General features: G+C 24.2%; 2 protein-coding genes across 4 annotated transcripts; one reads left to right on the top strand and one right to left on the bottom strand.

The window, feature by feature from the left end:
• Positions 1-5,431: 5,431 nt before the first annotated feature.
• Positions 5,432-16,685, bottom strand: LOC132934734 (ataxin-2). Of its 2 annotated transcripts, XM_061001070.1 has the most exons (10): positions 15,930-16,685; positions 12,338-12,440; positions 11,943-12,268; positions 10,210-10,338; positions 9,800-10,145; positions 9,533-9,721; positions 9,261-9,459; positions 6,750-7,207; positions 5,871-5,980; positions 5,432-5,799 (listed from the first exon to the last, which is right to left on the bottom strand). In XM_061001070.1, the coding sequence occupies exons 1-9, from the start codon at positions 16,479-16,481 to the stop codon at positions 5,925-5,927; spliced, it is 2,358 nt and encodes a 785-aa protein (XP_060857053.1). In that variant the 5' UTR covers positions 16,482-16,685; the 3' UTR covers positions 5,432-5,799; positions 5,871-5,924. The 2 variants fall into 2 exon arrangements, with proteins under 2 accessions (XP_060857053.1, XP_060857052.1); XM_061001069.1 differs by having other exon boundaries at positions 9,533-10,145.
• A 336-nt stretch (positions 16,686-17,021) lies between these two features.
• On the top strand, positions 17,022-22,708 carry LOC132936892 (NADH dehydrogenase (ubiquinone) complex I, assembly factor 6). 2 transcript variants are annotated; one of them, XM_061003694.1, is made up of 5 exons: positions 17,022-17,227; positions 19,996-20,218; positions 20,282-20,441; positions 21,619-21,854; positions 21,921-22,708. In XM_061003694.1, exons 1-5 carry the CDS (start codon positions 17,124-17,126, stop codon positions 22,098-22,100), a joined length of 903 nt encoding a protein of 300 aa, XP_060859677.1. In that variant the 5' UTR covers positions 17,022-17,123; the 3' UTR covers positions 22,101-22,708. The 2 variants fall into 2 exon arrangements, with proteins under 2 accessions (XP_060859677.1, XP_060859678.1); XM_061003695.1 differs by lacking the exon at positions 17,022-17,227 and adding an exon at positions 19,653-19,919.
• Positions 22,709-24,073: the final 1,365 nt, after the last annotated feature.

Genomic DNA, 24,073 nt, shown 5'->3' with positions numbered 1-24,073 from the left:
ACAATAAAATAACTAAAACCGTTATTCTTTGTTATTTAATATGTAATTTCATCCAAATTTTAACATAAAATAACTATAAAAAAAACTGTGTTTTTATATTTTTGAGATTTTTTGGTAACAGAATTAATTACTTACGTCGTACACTGGAACCTTGTTTTAAATTTTCAATCCTTAGGTATAAAAGTTGAACATTTATACATTTTAACTACAAAATCGTTTTTAAATTTAAAATTTGATAAATGTTGTCAAAAATCGAACTTTAAATGCTTATAACAAATAATTCTGCCAATGTATTTTTAATATTTTTCAACTACTAGGTATTGTAACAATATATTAGGAACCTTGTATTAATATTCTACGCTTTTTGACCCAACAAATAAATTTTAATATTTTATTGACATTTATAGAAAAAAAACTAAACAAATTAAAAATTTTAAATGTTCGTTAACAGCTCAAAACGAATCAAAAACAATTTCATGGAAGACATTTTATTTAATTTCAAAATTACAATTTTCACTTTGTATATTTTATTATTGTAACCGATAAGATTATTATACAAATTGCGTGAAATAAACTTACTAACGCATCGTTCGACGCACTTATCTAGGAACAGTGCAAATTAAATATGTTTAAATGTTTATGCGTTATGCAAGGAGGTTATACTATAACGTGTATTTATATTATATATTTATAATTTATAAATAAAACTCAAAAACATATATCAGGAGCCTTATATTAAATTTTCACGCTTTTTTACCCAACAAATAAAAATTTATTGATATTTATAGAAAAACAAAACTAAAAAAATTGAAAACTGACAATGTCCGTAAACAGCTCAAAAAGAGTCAAAATATTTTCAACATTTTATGGTGTATAGAAAATGCTAATATAAACATTCAGTGAAATTTTCAAGTATCTACAGTCATTCGTTTTTTAATTACAATAAAATAAGAAAATTGTTACAGTAGAAATCGAGTAAATATCAAATGTTGTAAAAATATAAATTTCAGACGCTCATAAAAATTTAATTTAAGTTTCTTCTAGACATTTTTTTTTTTTTGATAAAGGTAGAAAAACTTATGAGTAATCTTATATTACATTTTCAAATCTTAGATTTAAAAAGAAAAATTTTTATGAAATTTGCTATTTTTCGTGATTTTTCCGTATTTTGTCAAAATTTGAACTTTAAATGCATATAAATAAAAACTGTGACTAAGGATTTTTCATTTTTTTCATCTGCCTTTGAAATAATAACCTAGGAGCCTTCTATTAAATTTTCAAGCTTTTTTACTCAACAGATAAAATTTTATTGATATTTATAGAAAAAAAAACTAAAAAAATTGAAAACTGACAGTGGCCGTAAACAGCTCAAAAAGAGTCAAAATATTTTGTAAATTTTATGGTGTATAGAAAATGCTAATATAAACATTCAGTCAAAATTTCATGTCCCTACGGTCATTTGTTTTAGAGTTGCACCAAAAACCAAAATCGATTTTCTTGAAAACAGATTTTGCGTAAAAATTCCCGTTTTTCCTTAATTTTTCTTTTATTTTTACTTTTGACCCCCCAAAGTACCAACTAGATTCACTTTCCTATCAGAAAAGTTACTATTGAAGAAAATCCAAGCACTTTTACTGTCCTAAAAGGTGATGACAGACACAAAAATAAAAAAAAACACACATCATTGTAAAATCAATACATTCATCGCTTCGCTCAGAATCTAAAATGATAATATAAATTGATATCAATGTGTAGTTTCATTAGAGCGAAGCGAGAAAAAAATTTGTTGAGTCTGCAAATTGATAGATATACACCCCCCCCCCCCCCCCCCCCCCCATGAACCTTAGTTCGGGACGGCCCTGTTCTTACCAAGTAGCTATTAGCTAAGTATGAAACCAGTATGAAGTAGTACGTCGTCCGTGTGTAATATTATATAATGCAAATGCTGATATGTGTGTGTACTGTGTACGTTATTAATATTACCATGCACTAATATTAAAAATAATATTATTATAATACCTAGACGTTTTGCGTCGCAGCATAGCGTGGAGTGTGGACAGCACTTGGTGACGGCAGCGGCGCGCGACGCGACGGCGGCGCACCAGTGACGTCACACGTAAAACAAAACTAATGAATTTACGCAGAAGCTAACGTCAGATAAAAATTTTGAGACCACCGAACATTTTTATTTTTCATGCATTATTTGATTTTGTTAAAATAAAAATAATGATTTTTATTCCTTTCATGGTCTTTTAACTACCTACTAGTAGACAGTAGCCACTAGCCAGTAGGTACAAGCATAAGTTTTCATTGTATTATATTTAAAATCAAATTTTGAGTTTAAATTGAGTTATTATTAGGCAAATCTATAATAATAATATTTAGACATTTGGCAATAACAATATAATACATTGTTTTAAAAAATATTACTATCAGTTGATTAATGTTTGTGTCATAATTTATATTTTATAATATGATATAATTTGAAATTCAAAAACAAATTGTTAGTTGTAACTAGTACCTACATGGAAGTTATAGAATCAAAATATGCACAAACAAATTATATAATACTCATGAAAATTGAAAAGGTACAGATATAATTTGAGGAATAATAGTTAAAAATATGTAAATAAATAAGTATGATTACTTAATAATTACCTCTTAAATTTGAGATTCTTGAGAAAATACGAATTGTACTTTTGTGCTTTTCTACTGAACAATACTTTAAAAATAACAATAGAACTGAAATAACTAATATTCAAATTATAGATAATATTTAAATATTTATTTAATAGGGATTAGTTGCATAATTATTTAATAGTATTGATTATTCAGTTGTGTAAAATATTATTCGTTAGTCTATATGAATAATCGAATATTAATCGATAGTACAAATTATCCGTTAGAATATCCAATATTGTAAAAATATGAATTTCAAATGCTCATAAAAATTAAATTTGATCTGCTTGTAGACATTTTTTTTTTTGATGAAGGTAGAAAAACTTATGAGGAATCTTGTATTACATTTTCAAATCTTAGATTTAGAAAGAAAAATTTTTATGAATTCTCAACTCAAAATAATTTGCTAATTTTCGTGATTTTTCCGTATTTTATCAATATTTGAACTTTAAATGCTTATAAATAAAAACTGTGACTAAGGATTTTTAATATTTTTCAAACGTCTTTGTAACAATATAGTAGGAGCCTTGTATTAAATGTTCAAGCTTTTTTACTCAACAATTAAAGTTTTATTGACATTCATAGCAAAAAAAACTAATAAAATTGGAAACTGAAAATGTCCCTAAACAGTTCAAAACAAATCCAAATATTTTGAAAATTTTATCGTGTATAGAAAATGCAAATATAAATAACCAGTCAACATTTCATGTATCTTGTATCTACAGTCATTTGTTTTAAAGTTACACCAAGTTGTATCATTTATTATATTTTTTAACAGTCTATCTTGAATTCTACAATGTTCCGTGTGATTTAGTATGTTTTTTTTTAAATTCCGGTATGGGTTGTAAGTAAAGCACATTTCCATTATTTTCACCAAATTATTAATATACTGTTAAAAAAATATGATAAATACAACTTGCATAAATTAAAACTTTGGCTCATTTTCGGTAATTCCAATTCTAACTACTACTAATAATAAAATGTAAAAACGATTATTATGTTATGTACATTAAAAATAATAATAACATTATTTCATTTATTAAATATTAATATCAAGCCTCAATTTTAGAAAAAAAATTAATTTTACTACCTATAAATAATCATAACACAATTGGAAGTAGTTTGTTTTTATTGATAATAAAAATGTAATATAATGAATAATAATAATAATAATAATAATGTATGTGTAAATATTGACGGATTTTTTATAGTAAGACAATAATTAGGTATCTCGGAATATTTAATAAAATGAATATATTCTTTTTACATTTTTAGATACAAGTTTTATATACTTTTCCAATTTAAAACTTTGTAGCTTTATAATACCTATAAAAAGAAAAAGAAATATTCCGAAATTCATCATGTCAAATAATAAAAAATCAGACTGTATAAATATTTTAATATAATAAATGTATCGAAAATATGAATTGGAAAGGGAATGTATTTTAAGGTTTAATATAAAATACGACCTAATCTAAATTTCTTACGTCTAACTTCTTAATATTTCTAAACTTAAATTAAATTAAATTAAAAATTATACATAATATAATAAGAAAAAGTGCAATTATGTACATATTTATTTTATGAGTATCTAATAACAAAATGTTTTTTTTTTTTTTAATTGGAAATAGAACATAAATATTATTGGGTTAAACTCATAAAACTTACAACTTAAACTTAACATAAATGTTTTATTTTTAATACATTTAAATTATAGATACATATTTCTATTTATATTGATACAAACTGACATTGTATGATAGAATTAACTGTTTTATACAAATGGATATCATATTAAAATAAATATTATAAATCAAACCATAATAAAAGTTAGTTAATGAAATTTGTTAACATTTACTTTTATGAAAATAGGTAGAAATTTACTATTATAAAAGTATATTAAACCATTATTATGGTTCACTATAATGATCTTTCATTTCACTGCATGTGATTAAATACACCAGTATGAACATGGCGAGTAAGTGACCAATTAAATTTTAATCAATATACATTTTAATTAATTAAAATGATTTGTCATATTTAATTTAATTCTCTGATGACTAGAAGTAATATTTATTTCAAACTAATCTTTTAAATATTCAAAACATTTAAAAGAATTTTTTTCTCAAGTTATTTCTTAAGAATTATACATAAAATGTCTTAGTTTAAAACATTATCACATAAATTACGATTTATTTAGGGACTCATTTCAAGTTGTGGAATTATTTGAAATTTATATTGATAAAAAATGACTTATTAAAAATATGAATTTATTATTTTTTCTGATTTTTGACGAACCCTAGAAAAAGATCCCTTGAATTATAACGTAACATTGGCATCAATCAGGTCTAATAAGTCACTTAAATCCCGACAGAAAAAAATTAAAATTCAGTCAAAGTTATACTACCAAAATTATTAAAATAAATACATCAAAACGTTATATGAATAAAATAAAAAAAATTAAACACATAAATATATTTGGTAAACAAAAATGTTATGATACTAAACACTTTAAACAAAATATTTTTTCATATTTATTTATAATTATAATATAAAAACATGATAATAATACGTAATGATGTTTTCCGTTTTCTAAACTACATAATATTATTATAATCTGTAAATTTAGAAAATAATATTTAAAATGGTACCAGTTTATACAAGTGGTGTCAAATTAAAAAGGGAATGTTACACATAGTATAAATTATTAAATTAAAAATTAAAATCTTTATCACAACTGTTTTGTTGAAAACATTTGATTCGCGATAAGATATAATTTAGGGGTGGAGAGATGATGAGAAACGCTTATAGGATCTACGGTTCAATAAGTTAGAAATAATATCGAGAATGGATTATTATAGTGTGACTGGTGAAAATAATTTAAAATAAAAGGAAACGACAAAGTCGTTATAAATTTTAAGTGTTTGATTAAATTTAATATTTAATTTTTTTTATCATACTGCTAACGTTATTAATTTAAAAAATACTAATATGGAAGAAAAACATTACCCAGTCTTATTTATTTGGAAACAACAGGTAACGAATCGAGGAATCATCATTTAAATTAAATTAAAATTAATACTATAGGAGAGGGTGTTGGTAGTTCACCATCCTTGAAGTCTGAAACAAATATTTATTATATTTATTAAGATAAAAATGTTAGTGTTATATCAAAACTAATAAATTTTTACCTCAAGTCATCCTGTTTGTTGTGATTATGAATAACAATTGCTCCAGTATAACTGTCAATTCCGGGGTCTGCCATCTGGCATTGATGGTCCATAATGATGTTCGTACAGACCTGAAAAATGTATTGAAGTATATAAAGTATAAACTAGGTAAATTCAGGGCATTAACTGACATTAATTTATACATTATTAATTATAATAATGTATAAATTATTTGCCAAAAGAAAGCAAATTATTACTAAACTAGAATAATGAACATTATGAGCCATAAAGGTTAATGAAATTATAAGCAGGATTTGAAACCGTTATTAATTTAATTTAATTAGCGGTAACCGAAATTTTTTTGGATACCGGTCCTGTTGTTAGCGGTACTAGATTCAAAATTACAGGTTACCGTTAAGTGATAACCGGTTTCAAGCCCTGATTATTAGACAAGCACTTACTAAATTAATTACATATAAATATTATGTTGTTATTATTAATAATTATTGATACCTCATTACAGAGATTATTACAGGTTATCAATAAGAGAAAAAAATCATATCTTTGGAGAGTTAATCTTTGCATTACTTCTAATAATATTACTAATTTTTAATTATGTTTGAATACTATAAATATAAACTGTAGAAATTATTTTGTGACTATTATTTATAACCGATTAGTTTAAGTAAAATTAATTACGAATTAACTTGAATTAGATGTAACACCCTTAAAATATAATAGTAATAATTTAAATGAATAGCAAACCTGAGAATTGTTAAATGTTACTTGAAAATCTAAAATATGTCACTATATTTAAAATATTTTAATGACATTTTTGAATGCAGTTAAAAATCTCATTACATGGATGTTATAAAATGTATCTGATTTTTTTTAATCTACCTTTACTTGTTATTTCTTCCATTGTCAATTCAGTACATTCAGCTCCTGTATGATTCTGTCCTCCACAGTTATAGCATGATACTTTTGGAGGATGATAAGCCAGCACTTGAGGTTGCATTAAGACTGGTGTTGTAGTATAAAACGTTTGTGAAGAAGATGGATAATAAACAAATTCAGTAGGTTGTTGATAAACTTGCTGATACTCAGGAGATTGAACAACATGTTGTTGGGGTATATATTGTCGTGGCATAGGAGAAAAACCTGACATCGGTTGAGAAGTTTGAGGTTGATGAACATAATATGCTTGAGTATTATAACCTCGAGCACTTGCTCCGTTATCATACGCCATAGTATAGTATTGTTGACCATTGTTGGGTACTTTAGGATGAGTTTTATGAACATTTTCCCTTGCAGGTTCATTAAAGGACGGCACTGCAAGTGCCCCTGCCATAGGTTTTCTGAAACAAAAAAAAGTATTTATACATTTACTGTTTACCCTAGTAGTTTTGAGAATATATTTTAAGTAAATTAAAAAATTATATTTTTAATTATTCATTTTAATTATTATGTATTAAGTATTTAAGTTAATTGCTTAATTCAAGGGCGTCATTTACGGTATGCAAAGTTAGGTTGTGTCTGTGTACCTAAAATTCCATATTATAATAAATGTTTGGCCTTTTGAGAACAGCCGTAACACCATAAAAAAAAAAATTAATTAATAATTTAAAAAGAAATATTGTGTTCTAGAATATACTACCTATGTTATGTACATTTGTTTTAAATGTAGAAAACAGAAAAATAAATAATTTTTGTAATTTTCTGCTCATTTTAAACTAATTTTATTATATATATTAAGGACTGAAAACCAACTATTAGGTACTATAGTATAGTTCTTACCACTTGTTTATTTTTTAAATATAAAAAACCAAAAAAGTTTAACTTAGATATTCACTATATTTATAACTGCCTAAATTTAAATATTTACTAAACAAAATAATAAATCTGATATCTAGATATCTTAATTGTTGCACCTGCTTGTAGACATATTATCTCTCCATACTAGTATTAATAAAAAATAATATTTTAATCAATAAATAAAAATAGATTAATCATTACAGTGTTATGTTTATGTTACAATAAACTTCCTACAAACTGTGTCAATAAGTCATTAATAATGAGGATGAAGATCCGTCTTTTAGTTTTTAAGTTATAATTTTTAATTCTTTTCTTTTGTCTTATTTCCTTTTTTTTTTAACTGTTATGTATACTACACATTTTGTATGGTACTTTAATTATGTAAAATTTGTATTCTGTACTTTGGGCTGCGGGCCGTATGAAAATAAAAATAAAAAAAAATAATGTAAAATATATTACCAAAAAAAATTGAAATGATGCCCCTGGTTTAATGATTATCAGTTTGTTTCAATCGGATAGTAACCATAATAATTTTTTTATTTACTTAATACATTTTCAAGAAAAATATATAATAAAAATAAAATAAATATATGTAAATATAGATTTCTTGATTTTTACTCATTTGAAGTAAGAATACAGTTTATCATAAGAATGTTAAGACAATAATTCTAATAAAGTCATGTTCAAATAATAATAAAAATAAAAAATATTGAGTATAAAATGAAGTTATCTAAACAAAAATCAAGTTTTGTGAAGACAAGACACTGTAAAAAAAATAGTTAATGTTTTTAAATTTTATCTTATTTTTTACTTCTTGGCACATTTGGTAAAATAGCAAATTTATGCTCATCAGATCAAGTTAAGCTTTGTTATTTTAAAAATTAAAGTGAATTGACCTATTATGAAACTTAATGGTAAAAACATTATCGGTTTGTATGTGGGTTTTTTATGACAGTTCAATTTTGTAGAAAGTTTTACATATAGAACAAACTAAAAATGATCATAACTCACCTTCAAACTGAGTTATAGTAAGAAACCCCACAAACAAACACGGATAATGTTCTTACCATCAAGTTTCATAATAAGTCGATTCACGTTAGTATTTAAACTATTGAAGCTAAACGTGAACTAAGTGTAAATTTGCTTTGTTACGCACTTGTAAGACAGAGACAAAAAACGCATGTGTAATGTTCTCATAACATAAGAAAAATTTAATATAGCTAAAATATTTGAGAACTATTATTACAAGACTATTAAGATAGCTAGCTAAGAATTAAAAAATGAAATAAAATTTATTAACGTTAATCATTTTTTTTTTTTTGACAGTTTCAATTAATGAAACTTGATTTTTGTTTGGATTACTTCATTTTATAATATTTTAAATTTTAATATTAAAATTATTTTATATTTAATATTTGAACAGTTTATTTTTGCACCTTTATTAGAATTGTTGTACTCAACATGCGTCCTCTAAATACATAAGTATTTGACCAAATTGATCGACAAAAAATAAAATATTTAATATTGAGTTTTAAATTATTAATTGTCTATTAACTCATAACATTCATATTAATCTTTCATATAGTTAAATTTTACCTATTATAACTATTATTTATATTTCCTTCACGCGAAGTCCTTGGCTGAGATTGTATTGGACGACCCTTGTAATATTTACTGGCATTATATGAACTAGTTGTTGTGAAAGTGTTGTTCACTGGTTTTGCAATAGCACCAACTGTTGGTTCTTTAACTTCATATACTTTTGTTGTGTTAGTCTCAAGTTGTACTGGAATTTCTATAAAAATTAAAGATGTTTAAAATAATTTATTATGTATAATGTTTTAATCATTCATTCTATTATAAATTACTTGTATTTTGTGGTCTGTGATCAGAATTAGATTTAGACTTTTCTTCAATTAAATCATTTGACAAGACAGTAGACTTTTCCTCTTTATTTTTTCCATCGTCCAACACAGTTGAAAGCGTAGAGAGATCAATATTTTTTGTGGATTCGCTTTTAGAAAGCTCTAATGTGGCAGGTGTTTGCTGGTTTGTATCTGTAGTAGTACAAAGCATTTGTTGTGAATTTATAGGCGGTGAATATGTTGGCTGAAGTGTGGAAATTGTTTGCTCACTATTGTCTGGTTGTATCTTGTTTTCAAGAGTAAGCTTTGAGTTAAACTCTTTTGTACTAGCATTTTGACATTGATTTTCAGATTGAACTAACTTTGGACTTGCATTATTTGAGTTAACCTCAACTGCATGTTGAGGAGAAGCTCCTGACATTTTATCTGAACTAGACGAGTTAATAGATTTATAAGAGCTACTTTGACTGCAATCTTCTGAAGATTTTGATGATGAAGGCATCTGGTGATGTGTTTCAAGAATAGATTCGTTTTCATTTGTAGAGTTTGTTGTAGCATTTGTTAAAAGAGGCTTGGTACTCTTGACTATAGTGTCAACCTTAATCGGAGAAGAAGACTGTAAATAAAAAAAAAGTATGAATATTAATAATCATTTTAGCAACAAAATTTAAATTTAATACCACAGGCACTGGTGGCGGCATTGGACTTTTAGATTGATCTTGATATCGACTAACAGTTGAATGTTTACTTTTTGTCCCATGTCCTTGGTAGTTACGGCCCATAGCATTTTCAGGATAGAAAGAAGGGACCTAATTTGAATATACAATGAATTATTAACTTAATAACTTTAGTTTATACATTTTAAATAATATAATTTAGTTATAAAGTGAAAAACTAAATAATTTATGTTTATAACAATTTGAGCATTAAGTATTATTTTTAATGTATTCAGTATGTAAAAGCTTAATAAGAAAATATTTTATAATCTGAAGGTTTATTAAGTAAGAAAATCTAACTATCAATACCATAATATAAAATTGAAAGAATTTTAACAACCTATATTAAAAAAAAAAAATTAGCTTTAATATTAATAGCAATTTTATTTATTAGTTAAAAATTAATATTTCTATTACATTACATATTTACATTTATATTCAACAGATAATATAGAAAATAACAACGTATTTTTATAGTAAGTATTAAATTTATTACATTACATGCATGTAACACTCATTGCATGTTGTTCAACTAATATTTAAACATTTTTTTATTTTCAAAAAAGAATGATAGATGAAGCAAAAATGTATATTAGCTGAGACATCAGTGTAAAATGTAATGTAATATAATTAAATAAAATATATTTTTTTGGGTATCACTGAAAAAAATGTGTTTAATACCTTCATTAATCATTTTGATGTTAAGGAATAATCTCGGAAATAATTAAATATGGCTAGTAAAGAATTCAGAGTACATTTATAACTTAAGTATGGATTTTGATGGCATTTGCTTTTTTTCTACTAGTTCAAAACGAAGCACCATCATTCATCAGCAATAAATGTAATTCATATAACAGAGTAAATGTACATAATTTTATTTTCCTCTTTTTGGGCTAGTTTTGGTTTTTAAGATTTTTTAGAACTTTCACCATGTTTAGTGAACTAATTATTTTTTAAAAACATACTCAAAGTATTTTTGTTTTTTAATTTTATTTAAAAATTGAAATTAAACTTTCTCAGTAGACGGTTGACGTGGGATGTAATTTTTCAAAATATAAACGTATTTGACTATCAACAAAGATTCTTGTTTGAAAACTTTAAAATACTTTAATTGTTTAATGCATTAGACAATAATATTAGGAAATTATTTAAGTAGGTACTTACTATTATTTCATTTGTTTTTTTTTATAAATTATCAGTTTATTAAATGTACAGATTAATCATTGGAAAAAAATTACATCAACATTAATTAGCATAAACATAAAATAAATAATACAATTTTTTTTTTTAATGATTATTAGAGCTTTATTGCTTTATTTTAAATGCTTTTTTTTAGTCTTTTAGTGCTTAAAAATCCATACTCTATTTATAATCCTAAAATAAATTAATTTACCTTATTCATATGAGCATGTTATCAATATTTAATTATCACTAAATACCAAAATATATGTATGACAACAAATTGTTGGTAAAAATGTTACATCATACCTAATATATTGAGGTAAATGACAAAAAAAAAATTGTTTTAAATTAATTCATTAAAATATCTACAATTTACATAATATTATAATAAGACAAATAAAAATGGTTCACATAACATTTTAACCCCACATCCACTTTGATCCTTGAGTATCAGTTAACTTATAATATTTGAGTTGTATAAGTATAAAGAAATATTTATAATATTAGGTACTTACCATGCCTGGAGTATAACTATAATTGGCATACATATTATGCGGTGACATTTGATACATGTTCCAGTTGTTCCACGATTGTGAAAATGGATAACTAGGATCTGAAGGATTACGATATCTTGGTGGAGTAGGATGCCTTTGCTTTGAGTTTATGTTTGGTGGTTGATTGCGTGGATTTATTTGGAATGTGCGTGGAGGCCATGAAACTGGACTTGGAGATTTTGAAAAATTAGCTTGATGGGGTCCTCTAATTCCTGAAACTGCTGTTGGCGGTGGATAATCATAACAAACTTGCATTGGTGGAACATTTACAGGAGGAAATGGATAATCTAAAAGTAAATGTTTAATTTCAATTTTTTTCAAATTAAATTAAATTATTAAATTAAAATTGTATTTACAATGACGTGGATATAAATAGCCATTTCTATTCAGAGGATAATTTGGCCCTCCTTGAGTTTGCTGATACATATAGTTGGGTGGTGGAATCATGGTGTTGATATTCTAAAACATAAGAAAACAATCAGCTTATCATGGTGCTCATTTTTAGAATTATTAACAAAATTTTAAATAGTATATTAGATATTAAATCAAAAACATTCATCATATTGTTTATTTAAATTAAATTAATAATAATAAAAAAACTTTTAATATAAGAATAAGCCACAGTTACTTTTAATATATGTATATAAATCTGCAGCAGTTAAATAATTAAATAATGTATATTTTAATTACAATAATTTCCATACTATATCTATTATCTATACATAAAAAGGTACTCCTGAATCAATATTCAAGTAAAATGAGATTCTAAAAACCTTTATAATACCTATGTGAGTAACTATATATATATATATTTATGCTTAGAAGTGTTAAATCCTAAAACCACACTCTTTAATATTTTAAATTGAAGGAAATCATAATTAAACTTTAAAAAAAATATTATGCGTCTTTGAAGTTGAAGATAAGTAATATTGTTAAATGTATATAATATTTTCATAGCAGGTGGAAATTTAATTATAATTCTATTATTATGGTCTCATTGCCAATCTCAAATACTTTCTATCGGTTTAACTTAAACGGTCTTAAACTAATTCAAAGCTTTAAAAGAAAAATTCATTTAAAATTAAGATTAATTTTTTTTTACTGTAAGCATTTATATAAATGTGAGATATTTTACGGTTATACATACTTACTAAGTAAAATATTAACTAAGATTAAGTCTAAGTTATGAATCAGTGTATAATTTGCTTACAATATTTAAATATTTGAAGTCGCAACCATATAATTTTTTACCCAAGCTATTTCATTAAATACTTTCAAAGTTACAATTTAGATTTAGTTCTCCACAACAAGTTACACACATTAAATATACAAAAACTATAGGTACCTAATAAGAATAAAATGTGAACAATTGTAAACTAATTAAATTAATAAACAACATAATAAACCATTTAATTGTACCTATTGACATATAAATATATAGCTAAGCTTTTTAAAATTTAAAAACTAATATCCCCTATTAAATTACACTCAAGAGGTGTAAATTAAAAAATGCCAGATACCACTTTATACTAAATAAATAAAACCAAACTTATGATCATAATATTATTAATAACCCAAATTAAAAATGAACAACTATATTATATTTTAGTATTTTTTTTTTTTTTTAATATCATATATAAGTAAATAAAATGATAAGTATGTTATTGGAAGAGGCCAAGATTAGTAGATTAAAATTTTCATAATAAACATTAGACATAAATACACAATACATTTGTCAACTATTTGATTCTTATGCATTTTAATTTTGTAAAATATGTATTGAATATAAAAGTATAAATATACGAGTAAAAACAAATGTGGTATCTTTATTAATCTAAATAAAATAATAAGTAACTACCAGAACGTATAATTATATTAAACATTATTCTAATGATCTAAGTAATAGGTAATGTTACCTTAAAATTAAATATGAAAACATTTTTATTGAGATTGCCTAAACTTAAAATATTGAAACATAGGTAACCCCGTCTTTTTACACCTAAAATAGGTGGGTACACTTGTATTTTATACTTTAAGTAGGTTATTAAAAAAACTTATGTTTATAATTTAAGCTTATAGTTTTATATGAAAAAATATGTTTAGCTACCTTGCTACCTAGTTGTGACTAAAATACATACATCTTATAGTAATTGTGATCTTTGGCAATGACAATAACCATATTAAAGTTTTAACTGTTAATCATGGGTGTTAGAAATAGTCCAATAAATTTTGCTACTACCATAACAAGGTTGCTGCATATACAACAAGCAGGTATATATAGAAGTAGAAACAATTATATTATAATATAAATTACAGTTAATTTCAACGTATTATTTTTTACTATAATTAAAAAACTCGATAGTAAGGTATATTTCGAGGTATATTTACTCCAAACAATGATTTATTCAGCCAAAAAATATTGATATTTAAATAGGTATGTAACAAATATAATACTCTGATAATGGGTTTCTATTTGGATTTTTTCTTTTTTATAAATTAGTTTATGTTTATTAGGTTCATTACCTGTATCAAAATATTTTTCTTAAAAAGTCATGTCAAGTCATCTTATCTCAATGACTTTTGGAATTAGTTAAAATTGTAACATGTACCTACATTTAAAAACATGAAAGTAATTTAAATACTTGTCTGAAATTATTATAAATTACTTTAGGTAGGTACCAATACAATTTAAATTTTTCATGAAATTGGTTTTTAATATTCCTAGTAAATAGTAATAACCACTTTTTGACACTTTAAATGTTAATTAAACAACTACTCTCGGATGCTGTATTAAAAATCCAAATAACAGGCTTAAGTTAAACATAATTTGATGTTAACAATTTTAAATTCTCATCTAAGGTGTTTAAGTATTATATTATCTCATAAAATCATCTGTAAAGCATATCTGTTTTTATTGAATCATGTTAACATTTGTCTATTTGATTTAAGTAAAACAATAATTTTTGTAAGGTTATTAATAAAATTATTCTCCTAGATAATTGTATACAATATACATTATAATATAGTCAAAGGTATAAACTTTTATTATTATTTTTTGTATTTTTATTGCAATTAAAATAATAAACTAATGTTTAACATTTTAAGTAGGTGCTTACTTAAAATCAAAACAAATACAATCCTTGTGATTTAGGTACCTAATGTAGTCAAGTATTAACAATTTATTAAATATCTGTAATATTTTAATTGATATTAAACTAATAAATATAATAAATTAGCTTTCAGAAAAAAATGCAACCCAAAGCAACTTAACAGGTACCTACCACAATAATTTTGTATTTAAATTATGTATTATTAATTTTAAATTTATTACTGTTTTTTATTTCAAGTCTTGGGATTATCTGGGAATTAAAATTAATTTTAATAATATTCTAGTTCATGACATAAAAGGTACACAAGTTAATAAATATGAAATTAAAAATAATCAAGACTGTAATAATTAACTTAAACAAGAAAATAAAATAAATAGCTTATTTTCAAGTTATTAAACTAATGAAAAAAATGATATTATTAATTTTTAGAATGAATGACACAGTTCTTATATTTAATATAATTTATTAAGTAATAATATTAAAAGTAATAGCCCGCACGATGCATGAGTACCGTTCCAATACATAATGTTTCATATCAGGTTAATACACAATTTCTCAATATGAAGCTATACTGAAAATATGTACATATATATTACAGCCATCAACTTGAATGTATAAAACTTTTATTACCTACCTACTTATCTTAATAATAATCTAATAATTATATAATTTTTATTAAACAGTATAGGTACACCACTTACCATTTAATATTCAAAATTCTCATACCTAATAAAATAAGCGACATATTGAGGTTCCATTTGTCTAATTGCATATTATAGGTATGAACGTGTATTATTAAAAAGTTATGAAGGTGTTTCGATATATAAAATATACATACCTCTAAAATATCAGAAGATTCTTTGTCTAGATCACCGCCTTTTTTTTTGGACAGTTGTCTCTCTTTTTCTTTCTTAATACAGTTGAATATGCTATCTAGTTGAGTTTTTTGTTCAAATATAAATGCTGGATGATTTACAGCTAATGTGTACAATACCATAAGCTCCTCAAATGCGTTTTTATCGTTAAAGAACGCTTTTGGACACTTAAATATGCGTTCTAAACCTTTGTCGTCTGTTAGCGCTTTATAAATTAGTTCCGAACACTTTGTACTATTAGTGTTTAATACAGATAAATACTTGATAACCGCTGCCCTAACGGTTTTATCGCAAATACACTTGCAAGCTACTTCACTAACGCTGGCTGGATCGTTGGCTTCGAGTTCCAATTTTTTCAATATGTGAATATCTCTTTTAGACAAGTTATCTAAACAAGTGCCGAGGTACCTCAATTCAATTGGAAGACAGTGGCTTTGGAGTCTACACATCATCCAAAGCCGTTCGTAGCTTTTAAGTGTTTTGAAGTAAGCAACTACTTCGTCTATACAAACCATTTTCGGGCAACATCACAAATGCGATTGAATAACTAACACAACATGATAAGATTACTAACGTGATCGATCGTTCACCAAGAATACGGGAAACTAGAAACTATAAATAATCGATAAACTCGAATAACTCGGGTTACGAAGAAAAATTTTTTTTTGTTCGCGAGTCGCAGAACCTCTCGTCGTCCGTCGAATGCACAATGGGAAGATGATTGACCAACGACAAAAGATTAACGGGAAAATTCCCTCTATACAATTTTTCTCCCATTAAACATATGGATCATTGTTCAAATTTCGTACATAAAAATCCGAAAACAATTTCATAGTGAAAAATTAATTGTTTAAACGCTATTTTAATGCAAAACTTATTTTATACAAAAGACAATCTTTTCTTTTTATTAATTTTAAGTTTACAAAATTTGTATTTTAATATAAGCATTTGAGATGCCTACACTGTGGTCTTGTTGATGGGCACGTGCTGATATCACTTATTTTATTGTATGATAAGATATATTAATTTGATACGATTTTTATTTCGACCTTATCATTTTTTTTTTCTAATTGCGTTGAAATATATTACATTTAAATTTTTTAAATTTTTATTCTCAACTTATATTCAATGATTACTTAGATAAATTTAATTACGAAATGATAGTAAGAAACTGTATTAAAGAATTGTCTTGCCGCTTTGTACAAACAATAAGTTGCGTACGAAAAAACTCCACCGCAAAATATTGTTTGGAATTAGTTAGGTAAATATTTGTGCACAATATAAGCGCAATACTTTATTTTCATTTAAAAAAATTCGTTGATATACGTCTTTATTAATTCAATGTGTAGGAAATTATTTGAATGATACTGGTACAAGTGTTATTAGGCACTAATTAGTAATAAAATACATTTGTATTGATACTTTAAAGTTATTAAATAGAAATAATTTAATTTATTTCTATTGCTTAACATAAATTAATCAATAACAGCACAAGACTAAATTTTAATATCATACCAATATTACTTTTGATATTAAACTTATGGAGCACAGCATTGTATAAAAATCTGTTCGACAGCACAACTGGTACTGTAGCTTCTGTGCCGTTAGAACCATAATTTCTCTCCCATTTATGTTGGCCAAAAATTGTACGTTTAGTGAAAATAAGAATTCTGTATCCATATGTTTAATATCAATGGCTATAACTTGTAACTTTTAGAAAGGAACATTTAACACAACTATTTTAGATTACTACATCATACTTTTATATTTGTATTTTTAAGTGAATACATATTTGATAATAGATTTATCAGGGTTTATTCTGTATATCTTGTTTTTTAAAGTACAATTTCAAATTTAGATTTTTTCCCGTATATTTTATTACGAATAACAATTTACAGTAAATTCTGTTATGCATATTGACTATCTCATGTTTGCATTTGTATTTTTAGAAATAATTTTATACTTCTTATTATTTTAATTATATTACTTTAATAAATTCCATATAAAAACTTTCATACAAAAGTTGAATAATAGTGAGTGAACTATATGTAACATTAAATTTGAATATAAAAAAAAATTATTGCTTTCATATACTAAGGTATACCTTAAAAAGGCAAACCTAATAGTTATTATTGATTTTCTTGAATGCTGCTATAATGAAGTATAATTTGTTATCTTTAAATCTATCTAAAAAATAATTTTGAGATTTTTCACTGCTCTAAAAATATCCTAAGATAAAATGTGTTTATGAGGATATATAATTGAATTTGATTTATCATAGCTATGTACTAGTAGGGTTGGTTCTTTTTTGTATACTAGTGTACTGAATAGTGTAAAATATCAAAGAACTAAATATACCAATTATGTATATTTAAAATAATATATAAGTACTAAAAAAATATATTAATTGTTTAATTATATGGGTTTTAATTTCAACTCAATTAAAAATGTTAAATATTGTATTTGTATTCTAAAAGCACCTGAGGACGCACAAGCATTTTAAATTCATTAAATTTTCTCGTTTCATAATTTTTTTTAGTGATATTATTGGTAGGTATTCAAATTATATTATATTTTTGTACATTTTACAATACCTATACAGTGAAACTTCCATACAACAAACTTCCATTTAATGAATTATTTTTGAGAACGAAATTTATTTAATTTTATTTAACAAATTTCTCTATAATGCAATTTTTTTTTACCCACGAGTCTTAGTATAACAAAAGTTTCACTGTATGTATAATATATAGATATATAAATGTCAGTATACTGGCATGGTCAATATTACAATATATTATATTCAGGTATGTTTCAGTTGTACGATATTCTTTTATTTATCGGTAACAAATATCAATACCGTCAACCCTATATATTGGTAATTGAATGTATAATTATTTATTAACAAATAGTGTGGTATAGTATAAAACATGTTATATAGATTCTTAAGCAATCAGGATTATTAAAATACACATTGCACTATATCATATAAAGTTCTATATTATTCTGATCAAACGTTGATAAAAATGTGAGCAAGAAATATATTTAATAGACACAATAACAATCATGTTAGTGAAATATTATCTATGAAATAGGCTGATATATTAAGTGTTATGTTAACATTCTATTTGAATATTAGATATAATGAAATTAAAATACATAATTTAATAGTTTAAAAAATATTTATATAAGATTAAATAAATATAAAAATTATAGTTGATAAATTGGATTGATTATGTTAAAACCGTTATCATTATATTTAGTAATAATTATGAATTGTTATGACATTAATATTAATTAATCTAAAAAACATATTGTTGACTTTTCTTGCACCATAAGAAATATAAGTTGAATTTAAAACAAAATAATAATTAACATAATAATTATACTTACTAAAATATAATTACTTCTAGATGTTTATTACCAATAAACAATTGAATACTTTAAGATTACATTCCTAATCTTTGAAGATGTTTAGCTTTTAATACAAATTAATTGATACAATTTTATCTATAAGTTATTAAATGATTTATATTTTAAATAATTATTTACAAAATATTGATAACCTTTCTTAGAGGATGTTAGCTAAACAATTACTGTATAATATGTCAAACACATACAATCTATAGTCTACAACTATTATCTCAAAACTATTCTTTGCAATTATTATTTTGTAACCAAACTGCTATAACTAGTTGAGCATAACATATTAGAAAATTAACTAAAATGTAAATCTAGTGTCCTACATATTATGGTTTTTCCAATAGTTGAAATATTAATTAGCTAGATATATTAATTTCAATGTGTTATAACTTATAACTATTTTAAAAAAATTATAAAAACTTACTATGAGGCAATAGATTATTAGTTAGTATGTTCTGTAATAGGGCATGCTTACCTAATTTGAACACCACTGCTAAATTATAAATGCAAAGAGTAGTTTTCTATAATGAGTGTGTAAAATATTGAAAAAAAGTAAATGATAAGCTGACATTATATTATATACAAATTATTTAACTGTTTTTACAGAAAACATGATTTTGAAAATTATTTATGCACCTTATTATTACACAAAAGTATTAGAAGAACCGGTTTTGCTGTTAGAGCATTTAATATTGAGGTAGCAACTCTTCAAGATCAAATAAGTGATATGAAAATTGGAGAAATGCGTTTTAAATTTTGGGAGTCATCTTTGACTGAAATATACAAAAATAAAATCCCAAAACATCCTGTACTCATCGAACTTTATACGGTAAGTGTTTAATAAACTATTTATTTATATAACAATAACAATAATTTAATTTAATTGTTACAGGCAACTAAAACGCAAAAATTAAGTATAATATATTTGAAACGTTTAATCTCATCTCGAGAAAATTATATGTTAAATTCATCTTTGAAAACCATTGAAGATTTAGAGACTTATGCTGAAAACTCTGTTTCACCAGTGTATTATTTGTTTCTAGAAGCAATGGGTTTGTATTTTTTTTGTAATGTATATGCTACATGTAATAAATATTATATACATTTTTTTTTCGACTTGCCCTAATAAGCAGTGTTGGGCAATATTTAGAAATTAACACATTAATGTAACAACGTTTATGAATAAAATAAGAAAAAAATCTAAATCTATTTAAATATAAATAAATGATAATATTCGCATTTTTTATTTATAATAGAATAATAACATTAAATATTAATTTTTAAAACATTATAAATGATCGTACTAAAATAATGTGACATTCTAAAGTAAAGATAAAAATTATATTGTGAAATCAATGTTACTTAATAGGTAGTTAATATAACTAATAAGAATATATATATAATTATTTTATCATCTTTTAGCGTTAACCAACTAGAACCTTTACTTAAATTTTATAATCAGCTTCTTAAGTGGCTATGTTATATTTTCTTAATATAGCTACAAAGTTCATGTGTTTGAATGATTGAATACTATGTTTCTAAGAACATAGTGCATTGTCACTGGTAGAAGATACCAGAATAACTTAATAGGACATAGTACATACCTACTATTTAAGGAGTTTAATATAGGCAATTTTAATGACATTTTGTGAACAATTAAAATGTTTGATCTTAAATATCGATTCAAAGTAAATTAAAAGTGGTCCCATAAATTATTTGCATTTTCGAGTTATTAAATAAATAAAAACACTACGACATAAAACAATTTATTATATATTATCATTGATTTTAATTACTATAGATCGCTCACTGTGGTACAAAATATGCAGTATTTATAATCAATGATATTATGTATGGTAAACATTTTGTAAGGGTACTGTGAATATTGTCTCCTTAAGTTTATCCCACGCAAAACTATTTTATAGATAAAAAAAATAAATTACGAGTGGTATGGCATCATATTTATATACTATAAATTTATTGTAATCAAACTAATATTATGAAAAACTTTACAACCAATAAGTATTAAATAAAATAACAAAAATATGTAATTAAATTTAAAAATTTTAACATTGAGATTATATTATTTGTAATTTGCCGAGTATTATACTTATATTTTAGTATGAAAAAATATATATATTTATTAAATTAATTTATCTTTAATAATAATATATTTATTATATTAAAGAAATATTTATTCAGAAATATACTTTGGTATTATTATTACAGGGATCAAGGATATGAAATTTGATCATGCTGTAAGTCATCTGGGTAAATGTCAAGGAATTATAAACATTATCAGAGGTATTCCTTATAATACAAAATCTGGACGTATATCAATACCTCAAGACATTTTGTTAAAATATAAAGTTTCCTATGAAAATATCATAAGAAATTCAAGTGAACAGAATGTGCGTGATGCAATTTATGAATTGGCTTCAAGAGCTAATAGTCATCTAATGAAGGTAACTTTAAAATACATTTTAAGTATCAATTAATATGCTATAATTTTTATTAAAAATTCATTTCAGGCTAAAAGTTTGGAGAAGGAAGGAAATAAACGTACTAAATCAATATGCTTACCATTTGTTCCACTTCATTTATATTTGGAAAAGCTTCGAATAGCAGATTTCAATGTATTTGATAAAAAACTACAAGAACGGAATAACTTATTACCTATGAAACTATTATGGCGTAAAATAGTTGGCTAAAATAACTTTGTGGTCAAATAATTTTGTTGAAATTGTTAGAAGTACACCTTTGTATACTACAATTAGAGTACATCATAGAACTTGTGTCGTCTCCATCTTAAAAATATGTACAACAGCAAATTTGCGTTCAGCAGAACCATTTTGTTTTGTTAACTTGAATACAAAATATATAGAGTGAATTTTCCTATTATTAAACCTAAAGGTAGAAAGATTCAATATTTTAATTTTTAGCAATGTTACTACGTACATTTTGAGTTGCAATATTTTACATACTAAAAATGTTCTTAAAAATTGAAATATTGTAATAATCCTTCGTACAAACACAAATTATGTTCTTACCTTTAAGTTTGTTAAAAGGTCAATTAACTTTAACTTTAAAGTAATACACAAAATTGGTTCTGCAGAACACAAATGTTCTATGTTGTGCATTTGTAAGACGGAGACAACACATGTGGGTGTGACTTCCTTTTAACGATTAAATGTTTATTGATAATGATTTTAGTTATTTATTTTTTAAATCTAATTAAATTTAACAATGAAAAAATTAGTTTATAATAATTATTATGTATTGTTACCATGAAATGAAATAAAATTGTTGTACTTATCTATTTTTTGTATAATATGATGGAACTTATTCTACTGATTTCTCACAAAGTAAATAGAGAAATATTGATAAAAAAACATTGACACAGGTCTATTATCTATAAATAAATAATATTATACTTTTTATATTGTTAAACTATTTTCCACCCTTATTGTTTGTAAATAATTATTTTTTTTAATTTATATAAATATATATTTATTTATTTATTTGCATAATTCTTAGGAATCTGCATATTAAAAATATGATCCGACACAATTTGTAATTGTATAATCATTTGGTAATACATATTTTATCAAATTTAAGCGATTCTGCATATTTAAAGATTTAATACATATTAACACATATTATTTTGTTAATAAATCAAAAAAAAATATTTAAATAGGCATTAAAGAAATTAATTTAAAAATAAAGAGCCTTCAAGCACCCCTATAGCCATCTATATTTTTAATCATACTATGGATTTAATAATTATTTTTTTAAGTATCCCCTGTACCTATATTTAAAGTTAAATTAAAAATAAAATATTTCTATAATAATTACCAATGATACAAAATATACATACCTCATACATTTTGCATGTATCTTTGCATATTTTTTCACTAATTGAATAATTTTGATTGTTTTAAGTTAATTCTTATAAAAATGCATATTATTATGTATGCACATATTTTATTGTTTCTCAGAGCATAAAATTCCGAGCTAAAATTATGCCTAAATTTATGAATTATAGTACCTATCATTATAGTACATATAGTATATGACTTTATTTGAAATCATCAATAGAAAAGAAACAGAACTGTATCAGTAATACTAATGCCTGGTGAGTGGGTGTTACAAATCTGTATAATGTAACATGTGTATGTAGTTAGAAATTCAGAATATAATATGGTGATTGGTTTTTATAAGAGTAGAAAATATATCAACCTATTCCATTAATTTTATTTAATTTTATTCTTAGTACAATTTTTAAATTATGACATTACAATTTTTTGTCAAGTATTTATAATATGTATTTGTAATACAGTAAAACTTCCGTTAACAGTCACCTCTATGTAACAGTCAATTTTTTTGGTCCCGTTGAGTGTTATCCTAGTGTTATCCTACCTCTGTAGGACGGCCACCTCTAAATAGCGGTCATTATTTACAGTCTCTTCGGTGACCGTTCTATGGAAGTTCTACTGTATATTAGTTATCTATTCAATGGCCGAGGCCTTTTTTTACATAATGTGTATTGATAGTAAATTATAAAGGTAAAATTAAATACATGCATAACTAAGTAAGTATACAGAACAATTAAAAAAAGAAAAAAAAGCTAAATAATTAAGGTCCACATTAGCGCTCTATATTCAAGTAGTTTGTGGTGGCATGA

Source organism: Metopolophium dirhodum, chromosome 1 (assembly GCF_019925205.1).
Source record: "Metopolophium dirhodum isolate CAU chromosome 1, ASM1992520v1, whole genome shotgun sequence".
In the NCBI taxonomy this organism is placed as follows: Eukaryota; Metazoa; Arthropoda; class Insecta; order Hemiptera; family Aphididae; genus Metopolophium; species Metopolophium dirhodum.
Note: the sequence above shows the minus strand (reverse complement) of the source record. Positions and strands in the feature narration are given on the sequence as shown.

Excerpts from the sequence above, each read along its gene's own strand:
- LOC132936892 (XM_061003694.1), top strand. The coding sequence starts at position 17,124 with ATGATAGTAAGAAACTGTATTAAAGAATTGTCTTGCCGCTTTGTACAA. Across the intron at positions 20,219-20,281 it reads TACTCATCGAACTTTATACG|GCAACTAAAACGCAAAAATT; the intron begins GTAAGTGTTTAA and ends TAATTGTTACAG. Across the intron at positions 21,855-21,920 it reads CTAATAGTCATCTAATGAAG|GCTAAAAGTTTGGAGAAGGA; the intron begins GTAACTTTAAAA and ends AATTCATTTCAG.
- LOC132934734 (XM_061001069.1), bottom strand. The coding sequence starts at position 16,481 with ATGGTTTGTATAGACGAAGTAGTTGCTTACTTCAAAACACTTAAAAGC. Across the intron at positions 9,460-9,532 it reads TCACAGACCACAAAATACAA|AAATTCCAGTACAACTTGAG; the intron begins GTAATTTATAAT and ends TAATTTTTATAG. Across the intron at positions 7,208-9,260 it reads ATAAATAATAGTTATAATAG|AAAACCTATGGCAGGGGCAC; the intron begins GTAAAATTTAAC and ends TTTTTGTTTCAG.